Genomic DNA, 15,033 nt, shown 5'->3' with positions numbered 1-15,033 from the left:
ACAATTTCTACATGTCTTCTGCCAGACGAATCAAACTACATAATTAAGCTGTTTGTTCCCCCCCCCCCCCCGTAATCCACAACGAAAATTTCGTAAATATCGAATTTGAAGTTTCCCTCGAAAAGTAGTTATATTAATTAAGGGCACAAATTGAGGGAAAGGTGAGCGAGATATATAGCGAGCCGCTAAAGTTTGTTGAGAGTGCCAGATGGTCGTGGGGATGGCGGGGTCCAAGGGTAACGGGGGCAACGTAAAATGTAAAGCCCGAGAGCGAACGGTGGCAGTTGTACCGGCAAACACCCCAGTAATGACTGGCCAAACACAAATCTGCATAATACTTGGGAGTAAAAGGAGAGAAGCCAGGAAATTTCGTGGAGGGCGGAGGGATGGCCGAAAACTTTGGGCTGAGGCTTAGGAGAGAGAGAGGTGGGCTCATGAATTCCATAACCTCTCCGCCCATCCAAAACCAGGAATATAATTGAATTGTCGGGGCATGGCTCGCGGTGTTGCGTCGAATTTTACCTGGACGATGTCGCGAAAACTGGGGGAGAATTCACCCTGTGGCCCTTATATAGGCAAGGTGGGGTCGAGCTAATGTTGGCCTCCACTCCTACGTCTCTTGGTGAATTTCCCAGTGCCAAGCACCCTCCAGTAATTTTCTCCCCCCGAGCATAGAAATAATATTTATTTAACAATGACCGAGAATTTAAGGGTGGAGTGAGTCAGTCGAGCTCTGAATATATGGCCCGTTTGGCACACCCCAACCTTTCCATCATTCCTCATCATTTTTTTATTTCACTATTAATGTTATTCCAGATCGCTATGACCACCTTGTCGACTTATATTCAGTAAGGCGGAAAATTTAATAATATAATGAGCATTTGAATTCGCCCCCACCCTTGCACACGAAGCAACGATTTTACTCAACTCGGAATCCCCCGTAAATTCTATCATGAAAAATGTCATGTACACTTCCAAGCTTGAATGGTTACTCATTCACGAAAGTAAACGAATTATTCGACGATTATATCCCTAACCCAACCTTCAAATATATAATTCACTAACAGCTTTCTTCCACCATCGTACCTTATTAACTCCAGTAACAGAGTTATCTTATCTCCACCTATACCCTCTACCCCTCGGCTCTTATTCCATCCATGATAAGACTTTTCATACAGTGCAAACCCCGGAACACGGGCTCCTCTTCGATACATGCAAGGCCCGGGGGTAATTTGATTCGGCCGCGTTCGCTCTTCCCCAACCCCCTGTCGTCCAACCGATGTCGACCTCGACAGACGCGTCCGCTACCCTCTGTAAGCCCCCTACATCCTCATCCGATAGACGAAACTGTATTACGTTCACACATCTCGACTTATATACCTACCAAATGAGATATTGATTCGCAATCTGATACGTGCAGGAGGGTGACATCGTATTCTGTCAGTCTTTATGCTATTTCCCATTGACAGGGAATTTATCCTTGACTGATACCTCCATACTTTCCGTCCAGTAATTTCCAATGTTCATCATTAACCAAAACACGATTTTGGACCGGTTCACTTTCGATTATCATTTTTTATCAATGAGAAAATTGACATGCCACGTGTTTATTATTAGAAGTCAGAAAGAGGAAATCGGATGGACGATAATCTCACTCATTATGTCGATGGTATTGACGAGACTAAAAAAATCTGAAAAATACATCTCTAACGTCACGCACAATTGAGAAAATCAAAATCAAAACATTTCTAGTGAAACATCTATTCGGCAGCAAAATTTGAAGTTGAATTTCAAAGAATTTGTCCTCAAGGACACCAGATCAATTGATATTCTGGAAGTAACATATTGATTCCAATGAATTTTCAAAAATATCGTGACAAATCAATATCATTATTTTTTCAATCGGAGAGTAATATCATCAATTTTGAAATCATTGAGCCCTACGCACTTGACTATTCTATATATATTACCTCATTAAGCTTATGTATGATGCCAGTAAAAACAAGAGTAGCTCGGAGTGATAGATGCCAGGATCAGCCTCTCGAGTGGGCTCCAAAGAGCAAAGGGGGACTAAAAGGTAGAATTATCGTACACTGAGAGTACCTCGAGGGCTTGCCAGAGGTTGAATCATTGAGGATAACAGTAGAATAAGGGCGAAACGATTAAACGTTGTGAAACCCACACCCCATCGCGAGTTAGAATTGTAAAATGCTCGAATGGTTGGAGTCCTTAGAGTGATTAAAGGCCTGTTAGGGACGAGAGATGCGCATTGTGATGACTCTTATAAGGATTCAGAGGCTGTATGAAATCGAATGCCAACCCACTAGCTTATTCCGACAAAATTCCAAGTGGGCCCTCAAGCATTCAACTTTCACCGGTGAATGTTCCCGGCCTCTAAACTCATGTGCAACGTGAAGGGGTGGGTAGACAATTTTCATGGAGTTGTAAAGGGAGAGAAGGCAGCTCTTGAGGCCCTTCTGGAGAATTGAGGAAATATATAAAATCGAATGATGCAAATTAATGTCAATTACATGGAAATTATTCCACTCGTTACTGTATAATAAAATACTTGTGAAGATCTGGACATATTCTCACCAATGATTATCCGCGAAAATCGAGACTAAAATCTCAGAGCTAAACCAACCCCTAGATTGACTGTCTAAGAAGTTCTGTAACACATAATTCATCCCTTAGAGACAGGGATAAGATTCTATAATTAATACAAACCCTTTCATAGTTGAAAAATAACGAAGTGAGTGGAATTTTAATGCCTAACTGTTTGTATGATATATATACAAGTTTACAAAACAAAAAAAAACTCTCTATTCTCAATCCCCATTAATATTTGCAACTCCGCGTTCCTCAATTCACCATTTTTTCCTCTAATTATATTTAATGCGAACAACCTCGACACATTGATGTTTTGTTTTGTTATCATTTGGACAAGGGGTGAAAATTTGATGATATGTGTCGAGCACAGTCTATCTGCAAAACATGTTATGTTGGAAAGCCTCGACTGTGACATTTCTTGTCACGGTGAATAGTGGAATGGGTCGAGAGAGGGAGGGGGAGAAACGTTAACTTGTTGTCAGTCAAGGTTTTCCCGTCGGCCTCTCTACGTCCAATCGTATCACTCCGGTGACTCTCACCACTGACACCATCCCCAGAAGCCTGTCCAATAAACCAAAAGGTTACGCATTCGTATGTTTCGGAATTGTGTATCATTCACCAGCAATGATAGCCTGGTTTACCGTACGGTTAAATACATAATTGTTATGTCAAATTCATTCAACAGAATCTCCGGAACTCCAGTTCATTGTTCATTTGATCGTAGCATGACACCAGAGTGATTAATCTCGTGCAACTTGAAAAACTTTGTTACTCCATTTCTTTTCTCCATAATGAGAGGAAAGAGATGGTCGATCGGGTAAGGATCCTCATAAAGATCCTCGAGGCAATTCTATGCCGCGACAACGCGGCTACCTCCCTTCTTCCCCACCCCTTTCCCTCTGGCTGTACCTTTCCGGTACACGCCATACTCATCACCGGCCGGATGTACCTTTTCTCTTCTTCAACGGTCGAGTGGATAGAAGGAAATTGTCTCCGCATTAACGGAGACTCGGAAACTGCTTCTCCAACATTTAATTAAAGACGCGTCCTCCTCTACCTATTCACCACCCACCCACCCCTTCTACTCTCTTTTCATTCCACCCCACTTGGTAGCCTTCTATCTGTACTTGTAATTATATTCTTTTTCATTATGAAAATAAACATTTGTACTTGGTTTAATTTTTTCATTAGACGCTCTGTGCACTATGTCAAAAGAAGCAACTTTTACATTTCCGTTGATGTCGGAAAATACCGCTAGATCTGTCGAGATATAATATAGTGGTGAAATGAATTATAAATTATATTTATGGACGAATGCAATATTGTGAAGTTGTTCAGTTTCAGTCCTGTGAGCGACCCACATAGGATGAAATTTTTTATAAACAATGTTTTACTGTTTTATAAAGATTTGTAATGAATCATCATTACCGAAGCTCTTTCTCAAAATTTGGTAATATTTATTATATGATGATTTATTTATATTCTAGACCAGAGAATGTTTATTTTGATACAGGAAATTTTATCTTTCCGGACAAGTAATTTTCGGTCTATCGCTCTATTTTCCCGTTTATCAGGATAAAATTTTTCTAACGTAGAATAAAATTTGATCAGATTATGAGACCCTTTTATGGAACGGTAAGGGAATAAAAAAATACCCGCCGCTTTATTTTTTTTTGTCTTTGTCTACTGATATATACATGTCTAATATCAGGAATGATATGTTACTACGATTAACAAGGTATATTGAGAAGGGATTTGGCTTAAATCGCTGAGATATCTAGAATACCTGAGCAAAATAAATACCCGCATATTGAGATTATACCCTCAACCAAAATACCCACTTCCACTCCCTTTAAAATTCCTCCCAGTCCGCATCCCGGAAATTACATAAATTCGATGTGAGAAAACCGCAAACATACATACCACATCCTCGAGCGTCCTGATTCACGAATAATTATAATCTTCACTCCCTGTTTTGCATTCAAGGTATTTGCGGCTTTGGTCACTCGTAATTTCTAATCCAGCACTTGTGGCTTTACGCGTATCGAGAAATTGATTTGTCCGTAGGTAGGATTCGCGGTTCGTCGGAGATTGCCAAAGAGAGTGGGAGTGAGATGGTAAGTGAAAATAGGATAAACGTGAATGGGGCAAGAGGGGGAAGGAGGAGGGGCATTGTATAAATGGGATACAAGGGTCCTGGAGCAATTCACCCCGCATTTCGTTCGGTCATGTGGTTCAGTTACGTTCCAACAGTTGAATCGAAAATTAACGCGGAAACGGAAGTGACAACCAATGAGAACTTAATGGATTGATTTAATATGTAAAGTTGAAAATTTCTCCGCAACTTTTTAAAACTTCCATTCATTGATAATAGTATCAGAATGTTTTCAATAATTCCCATGAACATTTCATTATTTTCGAGGGATAAAATTCTATCGTAAACTCGAATAATAAAAAAAAATTCTGCATTTAGTTCGCGCAATGAATTTTTTTTTTTGAATGCATTGAACTGCCCATTTGAAGAGACGTACCATAATACGTTTTACAGACCCATAAATCTATCGTCGATAAGCCATCTCGGTTTCGTCAAACTCATTCGCACGTTTCTTTTATATTTTCCCCTCTTTCTTCCTTTTTTTTTTTTCTTCCATCTCAAGTACCAAGAGCGCGATTCCGTGGTGGGTTTACGACATTCCAGACATTTACAACGCTCGTTTGACGTTGGACGTGAAGAAAAAAATCAACACGCTAAAACAATGCGCAAGGAATCACTAAAAAACGCGAAGAAAGTACAGTTTCCCCAGTTAATAGTATATTCCCATTCCCCATTTACTCTGCTTTATTTTTTTAACTTTATACTGCTTTCCCTTCGGATGTCTATCACCAGAAACCCATTCATCCGACGTGGAGCATTTACCAAGCCTCAAACCACCTCAGCAGTTCCGATAATAAACGGTCGAGAGCCACGGCCTCGCAAAAGTCGCTCGATATCTCCTCTCTCGGAGGACCTCTATACCGCCACAGCCTCCCAACCGCGTCGCCTAAATTCATTATTTAGTAATTTCGAAATTGCCCTGGTCTCACTCCACTCCCACTCCACCAATTTCCATTCTGTCGGGACCTTCAACTTTATAACTCTCCGAGGCGGCTCCAAACATTTTTCTTTTTTAATTATTCCCTGATGACATTTAATGTCCATCGCCACTCAAGATTAAACAATTTTCCAAGTTTAAAATTGAAATTATAAAAAAGTGAGATAACAATTCCCAAGTTGTAGCTTTCACGCGACGTACATAACCACATGCGAAAAGAAAAATTACTTTTTTTTATTTGTCTCTAACAATCATTTTTTTCCCCTTAAATGCTCTATGTTTTTCAAATCCCCTAATTAGTCTGAAAGATTATCATTTTAACATATCATTATACCAAGTATTTTCAATACTCGGCCATTTCCTCTAACGTAATTGTACAGCGTTATGCATCTCGAATAGCGAAAATAAAAGGCTTATTGAAACAAAATTTGACAAGACATCAACTGTGACTCTAATTGGTGGATATGTGAGCAGAGAGACCAGAGGAAATAATTAAATAGATGACCTTGTGGCCTTTAGTTGACGTACACGGCTGTGGATGGAAAACGAAGAGTGTCAAAATGTAACAAATGTGCAATCAGGTTCTACCATTTTTTGTGGAACACCGGAAAAATTTGTTAGCTACCACCGTAATTTTCCTCGTATTGCAAAAATTCACTGTCCCTGAATTTTATCGCGTTGTACCATAATATTTTTGCCGCATTCATCCGAAAAAATAACACATCCACCAGTACATTTTTCTGTCTTTGTCGTAATTTTTTCTCTACGTGATAGTTCAAATGTAGATCGAACACACCTATTTCCCTAACAAATAAAAAAAAGCGAGTGGAAAAAATTGTCTGCCCAGTTTTTCACAGAGAAAACAACTGCGTGAGATACACAGAAAGTGAATGAGACTACTTTAATGTGTACGATAAAAAAGTTAAGGGGGAAAAACGGGAGGAAAAGTGTGTAGAAAAGTGAGGTGGTACCCACTGAAAATTATTTTCCAGACATGAAAGGCGCGCGGATAAATATTTGTACTGTCGACACACAGCGGTGGAGTCTGTGAAACGTTTTCTGGCGTATAGAAGTGCACCCCATGGTAAATAGAAAAGTGGACCCTGAGAGGTGAGGGGAAGGGTAAAAGGGAAAGAAAACAGTTTTCCGCTGGGTATACTTTCTACACAATTCTCTTTATCCCCCTCCCTCGCTCGCCCTTTTTTTTTTGACTGCTATTGGTTTTTTACGCCTTGATCTACACCAGTTATGCGTTATCAATACTGACGGCTATATGTGCATCATAAACAACGCTAAGTCTGAATTTTAAAATAGTTATTTTTAATGAAGATGAAGTTTTCCCCCAAGACATTATGTACTTCGATATTGCCCTCACACCAGTTAGAAACTGAATAATTCAAATACACCGCGACCCGATTTTGAAGTTTAAATAACTATCGCACGGCATTAATTCATTTAACAATAATTAAAATTTTATTGGACCGAACGCCTGCACCGGCGGGGTGTAGTTTGATTCAAAGGCTGTCAGGGATCTAGAAAAACCCTTTGGGCGATTCAAATGGATACAAGGATCAACAAACCGGGTGCCCATTAGTTTTCAAAAACTCAAAACAATGTGGGGAATTAGTCGTCTAACGGAGTGTCGTTGAAAACCCCAAAATCGACGAGACTAAATAGAAATTCAACAGAGAGAGACTAGGAAATTAAGCAGGAATATTATATTGAACAATCACTCACCGTTTGATGTTTACAATTTACCCGGCTTAATCAACACCGACCTCACGAGCTTTCCCGGAAATCGACTTGTTTCTGCAAAAGATAAAATAAATAGATTACAGAATATGGAAATGATAATGATAAACAACATAGAAAACGTGTACAAAAATTTTGAAAATACGGTTCGCACTTTCGAAACATAAAATAGTTGCCTACAGTGAGAATAAAAAATTATTTGCAAGCATATTTATTTGTTGCTAGCAAATTCTATGAATATCTCATTAAACATGCTAATACCAAGCAACTTTCCTCGTAGTTAATAAATACACTTGGCAGAAGATTCTGTTCGTGTTATACCGATTGTTGATAGGACTTTTGGTAAAAGTAAAAAAAATATATGAGACACATTTTTGACAATTAGTGGAAAAATTGCCAGACGATGAGTTCATAAAAATGACTTCAGTCATAAAGGCATATTTTCTATTTTCTCAACCCTCACGCAATGCTGTCTGGGAGAATTTCATATACCGTGAAACAAGTGTAGAGAAAGAAAGACGGAAAAACCCACTGAATTCGGCTCTTCTTTTTTTTTTCAATGTCGTTCAGACTAGGTGTACCAGTGGGGAAAAAGCGGAGGAGGAGGGACTAAAGGGACTAATGAACCGTAATCCCCCAGTAATGACGTACTGGGCTCAACTGGCGCCGATACGATCGCTTCATTCCTCTTTTTCTCTCCCATCTCTCCTTCTACATCCAGCGCACCCATATATATATAGAATCTCAAAGCCTATTCGCATAACGATGAATAGGGTATTTTTCCATCATAAAAAAATATCATAAAATAACGAGGAAAATCAGATGAAAAGGGAAAATGAAGTTGGATTGATCGATCGGATTTTAGTATGATTTTCAACATTGAGTTTTTAGGGCTAAACTTTGAAAGTCGTATTCTCTTCTCCTTCTTTTATGGGAACCATATTAGCTCAGTCCTCGGGGGAGCACCATGAAAACTTTTTTTTTCGATAAATCTTTGGCAGGAACTTTTATATGATCATCAACTTTTAGGCTGTGTTTGCTGAAACTTTTTAATTATTCCATCATGTGCTGCCGGTAAATGGACTTATATTCAGTGGAAAAATAATTACGAATGAAAAATAAATGAGAGATTATGAATTTGAAATTATAAATGACCCACAGAGAAATATTCAGTAAAACATCCAAAACTTTAAAAATTATGTAAAATTATTTTTACACTATTTCGCTCGGGATTTACAAATGAGATCGTAATTTGAGGTGAAAGTAGTTCAAGTCAAACAATTGTGGAACATTCTTAATAGCATCGGGAAGCCGGATACGCAGAGTCTGACTGTCCTTTGTGCAAAGCCAAACCCTTTGGTGCTTGCATTCTACGATAGACGATAGAGGCCATATGCACGTGGGGGTGTCAATATCGTGTATTCCACATCTCTTGATCCAAAATGGGAGTATTGATCACCTGCGGCGGTGGAACTAGTTGGGAATTTCCTCCGCTGATGTTCATTCTTGCAAACATTTATTGAGCGTAAATGTTATTAAGAATTTAGCTCAGAAAATCTTTCTGATCTCTACGAAAAAATTTCCTGAGCGATTCAATGGAAAAAGTTATTGACATTTCACTGCAAATTAAAGAGCTGTTGGAGAAAAGAGTGAAACTTGTTCTTAAATCAGTTTGCTATTAAAAAAAATTTCCGACTATAGAATAATAATATTACTAAATCAGGAATATGGTATTCCAAAAACCTTCCCAAATTGCTCCGTGGATGGACGGCCAAGTAAACCCATCGCCCTGAATTCCCCAATATCTCATCTAATATATCTCCGTGAATTTCAGTCACGCCCTGAATTTTCATTGACGCCATGAATGTATCATCCGGAAAGGGGCCCACACACCCCGGAAAAAAAAATCTAAAGACGATGAAATGTCGTACAGAGGTCATGCATCCCAAAACCGAAAAGCCTGGCTGGTGAGACTACGAACGCCCGTTTCTACTGACCACCTGTTGCCCATTTCCCATTTATATTTTAGACGCCGTTTCGTGCCCCCCCAACCTTCCTTATTTCACTTCTGCCTCTTCTTATTGCCCGGGATTCAACAAGAAAATGGGAATTTGATGGTAATAAATTGTTAATGTGTAAATTGTTGATACATTACCCCAACTCCCAGCTTCTCCAATTCACAATTTTTCCCCAACATAAAATAAAACAAAGGGAATTGAAATGCATTGTTGGTTGGGCAACATCAGCGAGTTCTTGTTGAGGGATTATGATCAATATTGCAGCCACCTCTATAATAATCCCATCATAACGCGCAAAGGCTAACGCGTAATACGTCCTATCCCCGGATCTCGTGTGCATCACATAGACGCCTGATTATGTAAACCAAACGCACAATCCCTCGTCTCTCCAACCCCTCTGTACAACCCCTGGATGATTGTATCCGCATATGTACATTCCTCTCATTAGACCGTTATACAAGTGAATATCATTCAATGACGGTAAATAATTCAAGTGATGAATTATTTAATATTTTTATTTCATTTATGTTTGCAGGGTGCCTCATCCAGTCTAGTGGTAAAATTCGCAGACACTGAGAAAGAGAGACAACTCCGGCGAATGCAGCAAATGGCCGGAAACATGAATAGCCTCCTCAATCCCTTTGTATTTAATCAGTTTGGACCTTATGGTGCTTATGCTCAGGTAAATATTTTCATCGATCTCATTGTTTGCAATCATCTCAATGGTAACGGAAAGAGGAAGCAGTAAAAATACTGCACGATTTTTTCCCTTTTTATTAACATGTCCTTTTTCACGTTTAAGTAAAAATATGATATCGATAGACCTTATTAATCAATGACAATATTTTAGATAATTCAATTTCACCAGAAAAGTTGAAACAAATCAATGAAATCATGAAATAACCGGATATTCCATTATTTCAATAAGATTTTGACTCCATTCATCGACCGAATGCATCATAAAACGCTAGCACCCCTCTGCAAAATTATTTTATAGCATGTAATAACATTTTTTTATGTATTCATCATTTTTTTTCCAATACAACTATTTTCGCCCTTAAAAACAGAACATTATATTAATATAACTTTTATCAATCAATAACCATAACCCTCGATCATTAAATTTTACTCGAAAAATGAAGAAAAATTAATTAAAACTCAAAAAAATGGAAATCCCCTTTTTATAATTAGTCTCTCACTTCATCCATCCAATGAATGAATAATAAAATTTTAATATACCTATGCAAAAGCATTTTACAGCACGTAATAACATTTTTTATGCACGTGACAGATTTTTCCCCCCTTTCTCCCCCACACCTTCATTCACCTTTAAAAATAGGACATTACATTTTCAGTATCTTTATTAATCAATGACAATAACCCCGAATAATCAAATTTTACAGCAGCAAGCAGCACTCATGGCTGCAGCGACTGCTCAGGGTACCTACATTAATCCAATGGCAGCACTAACCGGACAATTGCCCCATGCGGCATTAAATGGCATGCCAAATTCCGTTGTACCACCCAGTTCCGGTAAGCAATTTTTTATTTCTCTCTCTTCCTCTAAAACTTCGAGAACAAAATCAACAGACGGTGGGGCGGGGGCGGGGGGGGGGGGAGAGAATGCAACTACAAAAGTCGTGGGATTCAGATGCCGTAAACACCCGACAAAAAAGCCCAATGAAAATTCTAAGTTGAAGAAAAAAAAAATAGAACGCATTGTTGAAGGCCCCCCACAAAAGTTTATAGAACGTTTATCCGCGTGAGGTTGCGAAAGGCTGAAAGAGTAGCGGTGCTGAGAGAGGTGAGGTGGGAGGGGGTGAAGGGCGTCCGTGGGAGAATAGGTATACGAAGGTACTCTCACTCCTTGCGACCACAACGTTAGGAATACCCCGAGCGGAATGTAATACGGTTTGATAGGGAAATAATATTTTATTTCCCTTTGAGATTACTGCCGAGGGGTTTTATCCTACCGCGAAACGACCTTTTTCCGCTCAGCGCTGCTGTTTTTTCTTCTCCTTTTTCAGCTGTACTGAGGATAGTATAACATTTGGAGATACTGTATACGTATACGCACGTATATGGTTCCGTCGTGGTTTTCCTTTTCCCTGGGTTCTTAAAGTTTTTTTTTTACGATCCGTCATTATTGTTCATACTAAATACGAATCGAATATTACAGTTGCGATCGTTACAGTTTTCTTCGGTATTCGTAGAGGGATATGTGGAGGTTGTGGTTTTATTTTATAGTACGTTCGTGAGTCTTTGAGGTTTCTGGTAGCTCAAGTCGAAGGAAAATGTTTATGTGCTTTGAACGAATACATTTTTATACACACGTTTATGTACTTCGAAGTGAATAGGATACAGGAAACGCTGCATTCGGGTGAGCTCGTGAACATAATTTACGGTGAATTTCAAGTTTTTCGGTTGCATACGGATGCTTTGTAATTCGTCAATTTTTCGGATCTCTAATCTTACTTGGAAATTCGTGGAAGTATATTTCATTTAATTTTTTATATGTAATATTAACTTTGTTTTCGTTTTTCTATTTTATCTATAAAAGCTCCTGTAGGACTCAAAAACAAAAATTGAAATGACAGAACGAATCAAGTAACGATCATATGCTCAGGAACGGAAACGCTCAGTCTGCGGGTCTGTGTCCTCGCAGATTTTGTGAATCTAGGTCGCGCGATTAGGAAGAACAACCGTCGAGAAATAAACATTTCGGGGTTCGAATCTCCGGACGTAGATGCTGGGTTTTTTAACCCTCAAAAATTTGAATTCCATTTGATTTGCACCAGCCAATCATTTAAAATATATTTCAAAACAGTACCATAAAAGAGATGATCCCAGTTAATGTCTGTTAACAAATCTGAATGAATTTATTACTGAAAAATATTATAAATATTATGCGCAAAAGACGCCAGCATAACCAACACGAAAATCCTGCTGTCTCAGAATATACCTGAATCGTGGCAGGTCAATTCGTTTAGAGTAAATATGAGCGGGAAATGCTGTTTAGCAAGTTGATTAAAGAAATTTAAAGAATCTAACACAGCCTAGGGATTATTGATAAAATAACATAACTGATCAGTTTTGGTGGTAGGTACTGGTACAGGCCAACCAGTCAACGGAACAATACCATCGTTACCATCACCGACAATGCCAAACTTCAATATGGCGGCACAAACACCAAATGGACAGCCGGCCGGCTCAGATCCTGGTGTTTATACGAACGGAATACCGCAGACCTATCCGGGACGTGAGTATCAACGCGGGCGCATAGCGCCGCCCCTGCGCGCCACTGGGCCAATCCAGATGACTTTATTATTGTGAAATATATATAGGTTTATATGCAACTGACGGAGAAAAGTTACGAGGTCACGCCCGCCCGCGCCTGTGCACTTGCATTTAATTTTTCTTCTTTTTTTTACATTCTGGAGATGGAGTGATGGGAGTGAATTTTTTTTTCTGAAACGAGATGTGGTTTTTGGATCCAAAATTTTTCCTCTAGCTCTCAATAAAAAATTATTGTCAATTAAAAAATGTATTTTTTCTGAGAAATTTTATATATCGAATTTGAACTGAGTTTCATATTTCCACTAACGATATTTCTTCAATGACGGTAATTAATAATTCGATATGTTGAAGTAATAAAAATGAGTAATAATTATGAAGATCGATCAAGAATATTACAACAGCTCTAGACATTGAAGTGTAAAAAAATCAAATCTGGAAAATCCTCGATTCAATCTTCAAATATTTATTCCATCAAATGCAATTGCCTTCATCAAAAAATATTATTTTTCCTGAATGCCGTCAAACTCAACGAAAATAAACTCTCCCATAAAAAAAAGTCTTCTGGATTGGCAAAGTTTTGCGCAATGGGGCACTGTAACCTACCTCCCAACCCGATAAGAGCTGAACTTACTGAAGTGTAGATGCCCTCCATCTGTCCATTCCAGCTCAAGGTCTGCCCAATGGGGAGGCCACCCTTCAGCACGCCTACAGTGCTGGAATTCCGGCATATCCCGGTGTCGGTAAGTCTAATCACTGATAGTTCTATTTCTATATCTACACTACATGAATAACAATCTCAAGGAGATAGTGCGCCTAACGAACACCGGGATGAAAATATTCCAGTCGTGAAAAACAAATCGATCTATCATTTTTCTTTATTTCGGATTATGAACGTTGAAACAACAAGTGAAGAAAATTATTCGTTTTATCGGTCATTTAACCACACTTCATACAGGTGGAAACAGTAGGATGAGAGAAAAAGAGCGAGGGGAAAAAATTGAATTTAGTAAGCGCTCGTGCGATAGCCCCGGATTTTTTTCCTCCCTTTTATTTCGTTTCAATTCTTTTTTCCCTTGTGCACAATTTTTATTATCATTTTTTTTTCTTGTATTATTTCATCCGCATGAAACTGGAAGGCATGAACGCGTCACGTATATACATATGTGTATAGATAAACATGTATATAAATATATTTCAATACGTGTTCGTTCAACTACTCTACATATATTCGGTGTAATGTTTCAAGCTCAATGCTCGTTCCATATTTACACGGATTATTTGCGTTATTCTATTTAAACGTTTTTATTCGTATTTCGATGGTTTATACTTTTAGAGACAGAGGGGTGAAAGTGGTATGTATGAGCGTTGGCTTTAGAGTCCCTTTTATTCTCAGGACACGAGTTCTGTTTTCCTATCTATTCAAACCATCGAAATTTATTCAAACAAAAAATATTTTCCTGTTTTTGGATATAAAAAAAAACATACAAACGCACATGAAATCAATATGAAATGAATTGACAGAATTTCATCGGACATTATTTGAAAAATAAAGTTAATTGAAGAATCCGAATATTGAAGGGAAAATTGCAGACCCCATTCCGCGTGTAATATTCTTTTCGATTGCATCCTGCTTTAAATATTTACCCAACATGCATTACTAAAGATATTACAGCGGTTGAAATATACATCCCATTCACTTCACATAATCCCCTGTATTTCAACCAAAGAAAAAAAAATACGGGAAAAAATTCATGAAATTGTAGTGAGCCTAAAATTTTGATCAAAGCCCCTTTGCCAGAATTTTTTTACTTCTCATTCAACATTATATGACTATCCTACAACGCTATCCAGTGTTATATATGCGACTCGAGTGGAGGGAAAAAAAATATGCGGGGAAAAGGAGAGAGTTGAATTGCCAAATGGCGATATCGACGCCCGGGAATTCTGTTTGCATGCATCGTGTAGACGATTTCAGAATAAAACAGGGATGTTTGTATGTATTGCGGCACATTGGAGTCATGATAAATTGAGCTTCAAAGCCAACACCCAAAATGATAACATTGAGTCATGAGTATACGCTTATGAAAATCAATTGTCTAGTGAATTTATTTAGTTTTCTCTATTCAGTATTCAAATCTGTATGAATCCCGAAACGAAAATTTTTATTGTTCTATGAAGTCAATTTCTGTATGGATATAAATTATTAAGGTTGATCGAGTGATCTAACAATTTTTTAACCTTCGCCCAAAGCAAATATGATGAAT

General features: G+C 38.4%; 1 protein-coding gene across 14 annotated transcripts in view; it reads left to right on the top strand.

Moving 5' to 3' along the window:
• Bru3 (bruno 3) overlaps positions 1-15,033 on the top strand; it is a 347,812-nt gene that overhangs the window by 316,792 nt on the left and 15,987 nt on the right. For 11 of the 14 annotated variants that reach the window (XM_064116812.1, XM_064116771.1, XM_064116852.1 and 8 more), the window contains 4 exons: positions 10,008-10,154; positions 10,876-11,005; positions 12,564-12,731; positions 13,411-13,509. In XM_064116812.1, coding sequence (XP_063972882.1) covers positions 10,008-10,154; positions 10,876-11,005; positions 12,564-12,731; positions 13,411-13,509 — 544 coding nt within the window. The remainder of the gene's footprint in view (positions 1-10,007; positions 10,155-10,875; positions 11,006-12,563; positions 12,732-13,410; positions 13,510-15,033) is intronic. The other 3 variants (XM_064116820.1, XM_064116842.1, XM_064116829.1) reach the window with 3 other exon arrangements.

Source organism: Diachasmimorpha longicaudata, chromosome 1 (genome assembly GCF_034640455.1).
Source record: "Diachasmimorpha longicaudata isolate KC_UGA_2023 chromosome 1, iyDiaLong2, whole genome shotgun sequence".
Classification (NCBI taxonomy): Eukaryota; Metazoa; Arthropoda; class Insecta; order Hymenoptera; family Braconidae; genus Diachasmimorpha; species Diachasmimorpha longicaudata.
This window is presented reverse-complemented; position numbering and strand designations above follow the sequence as displayed.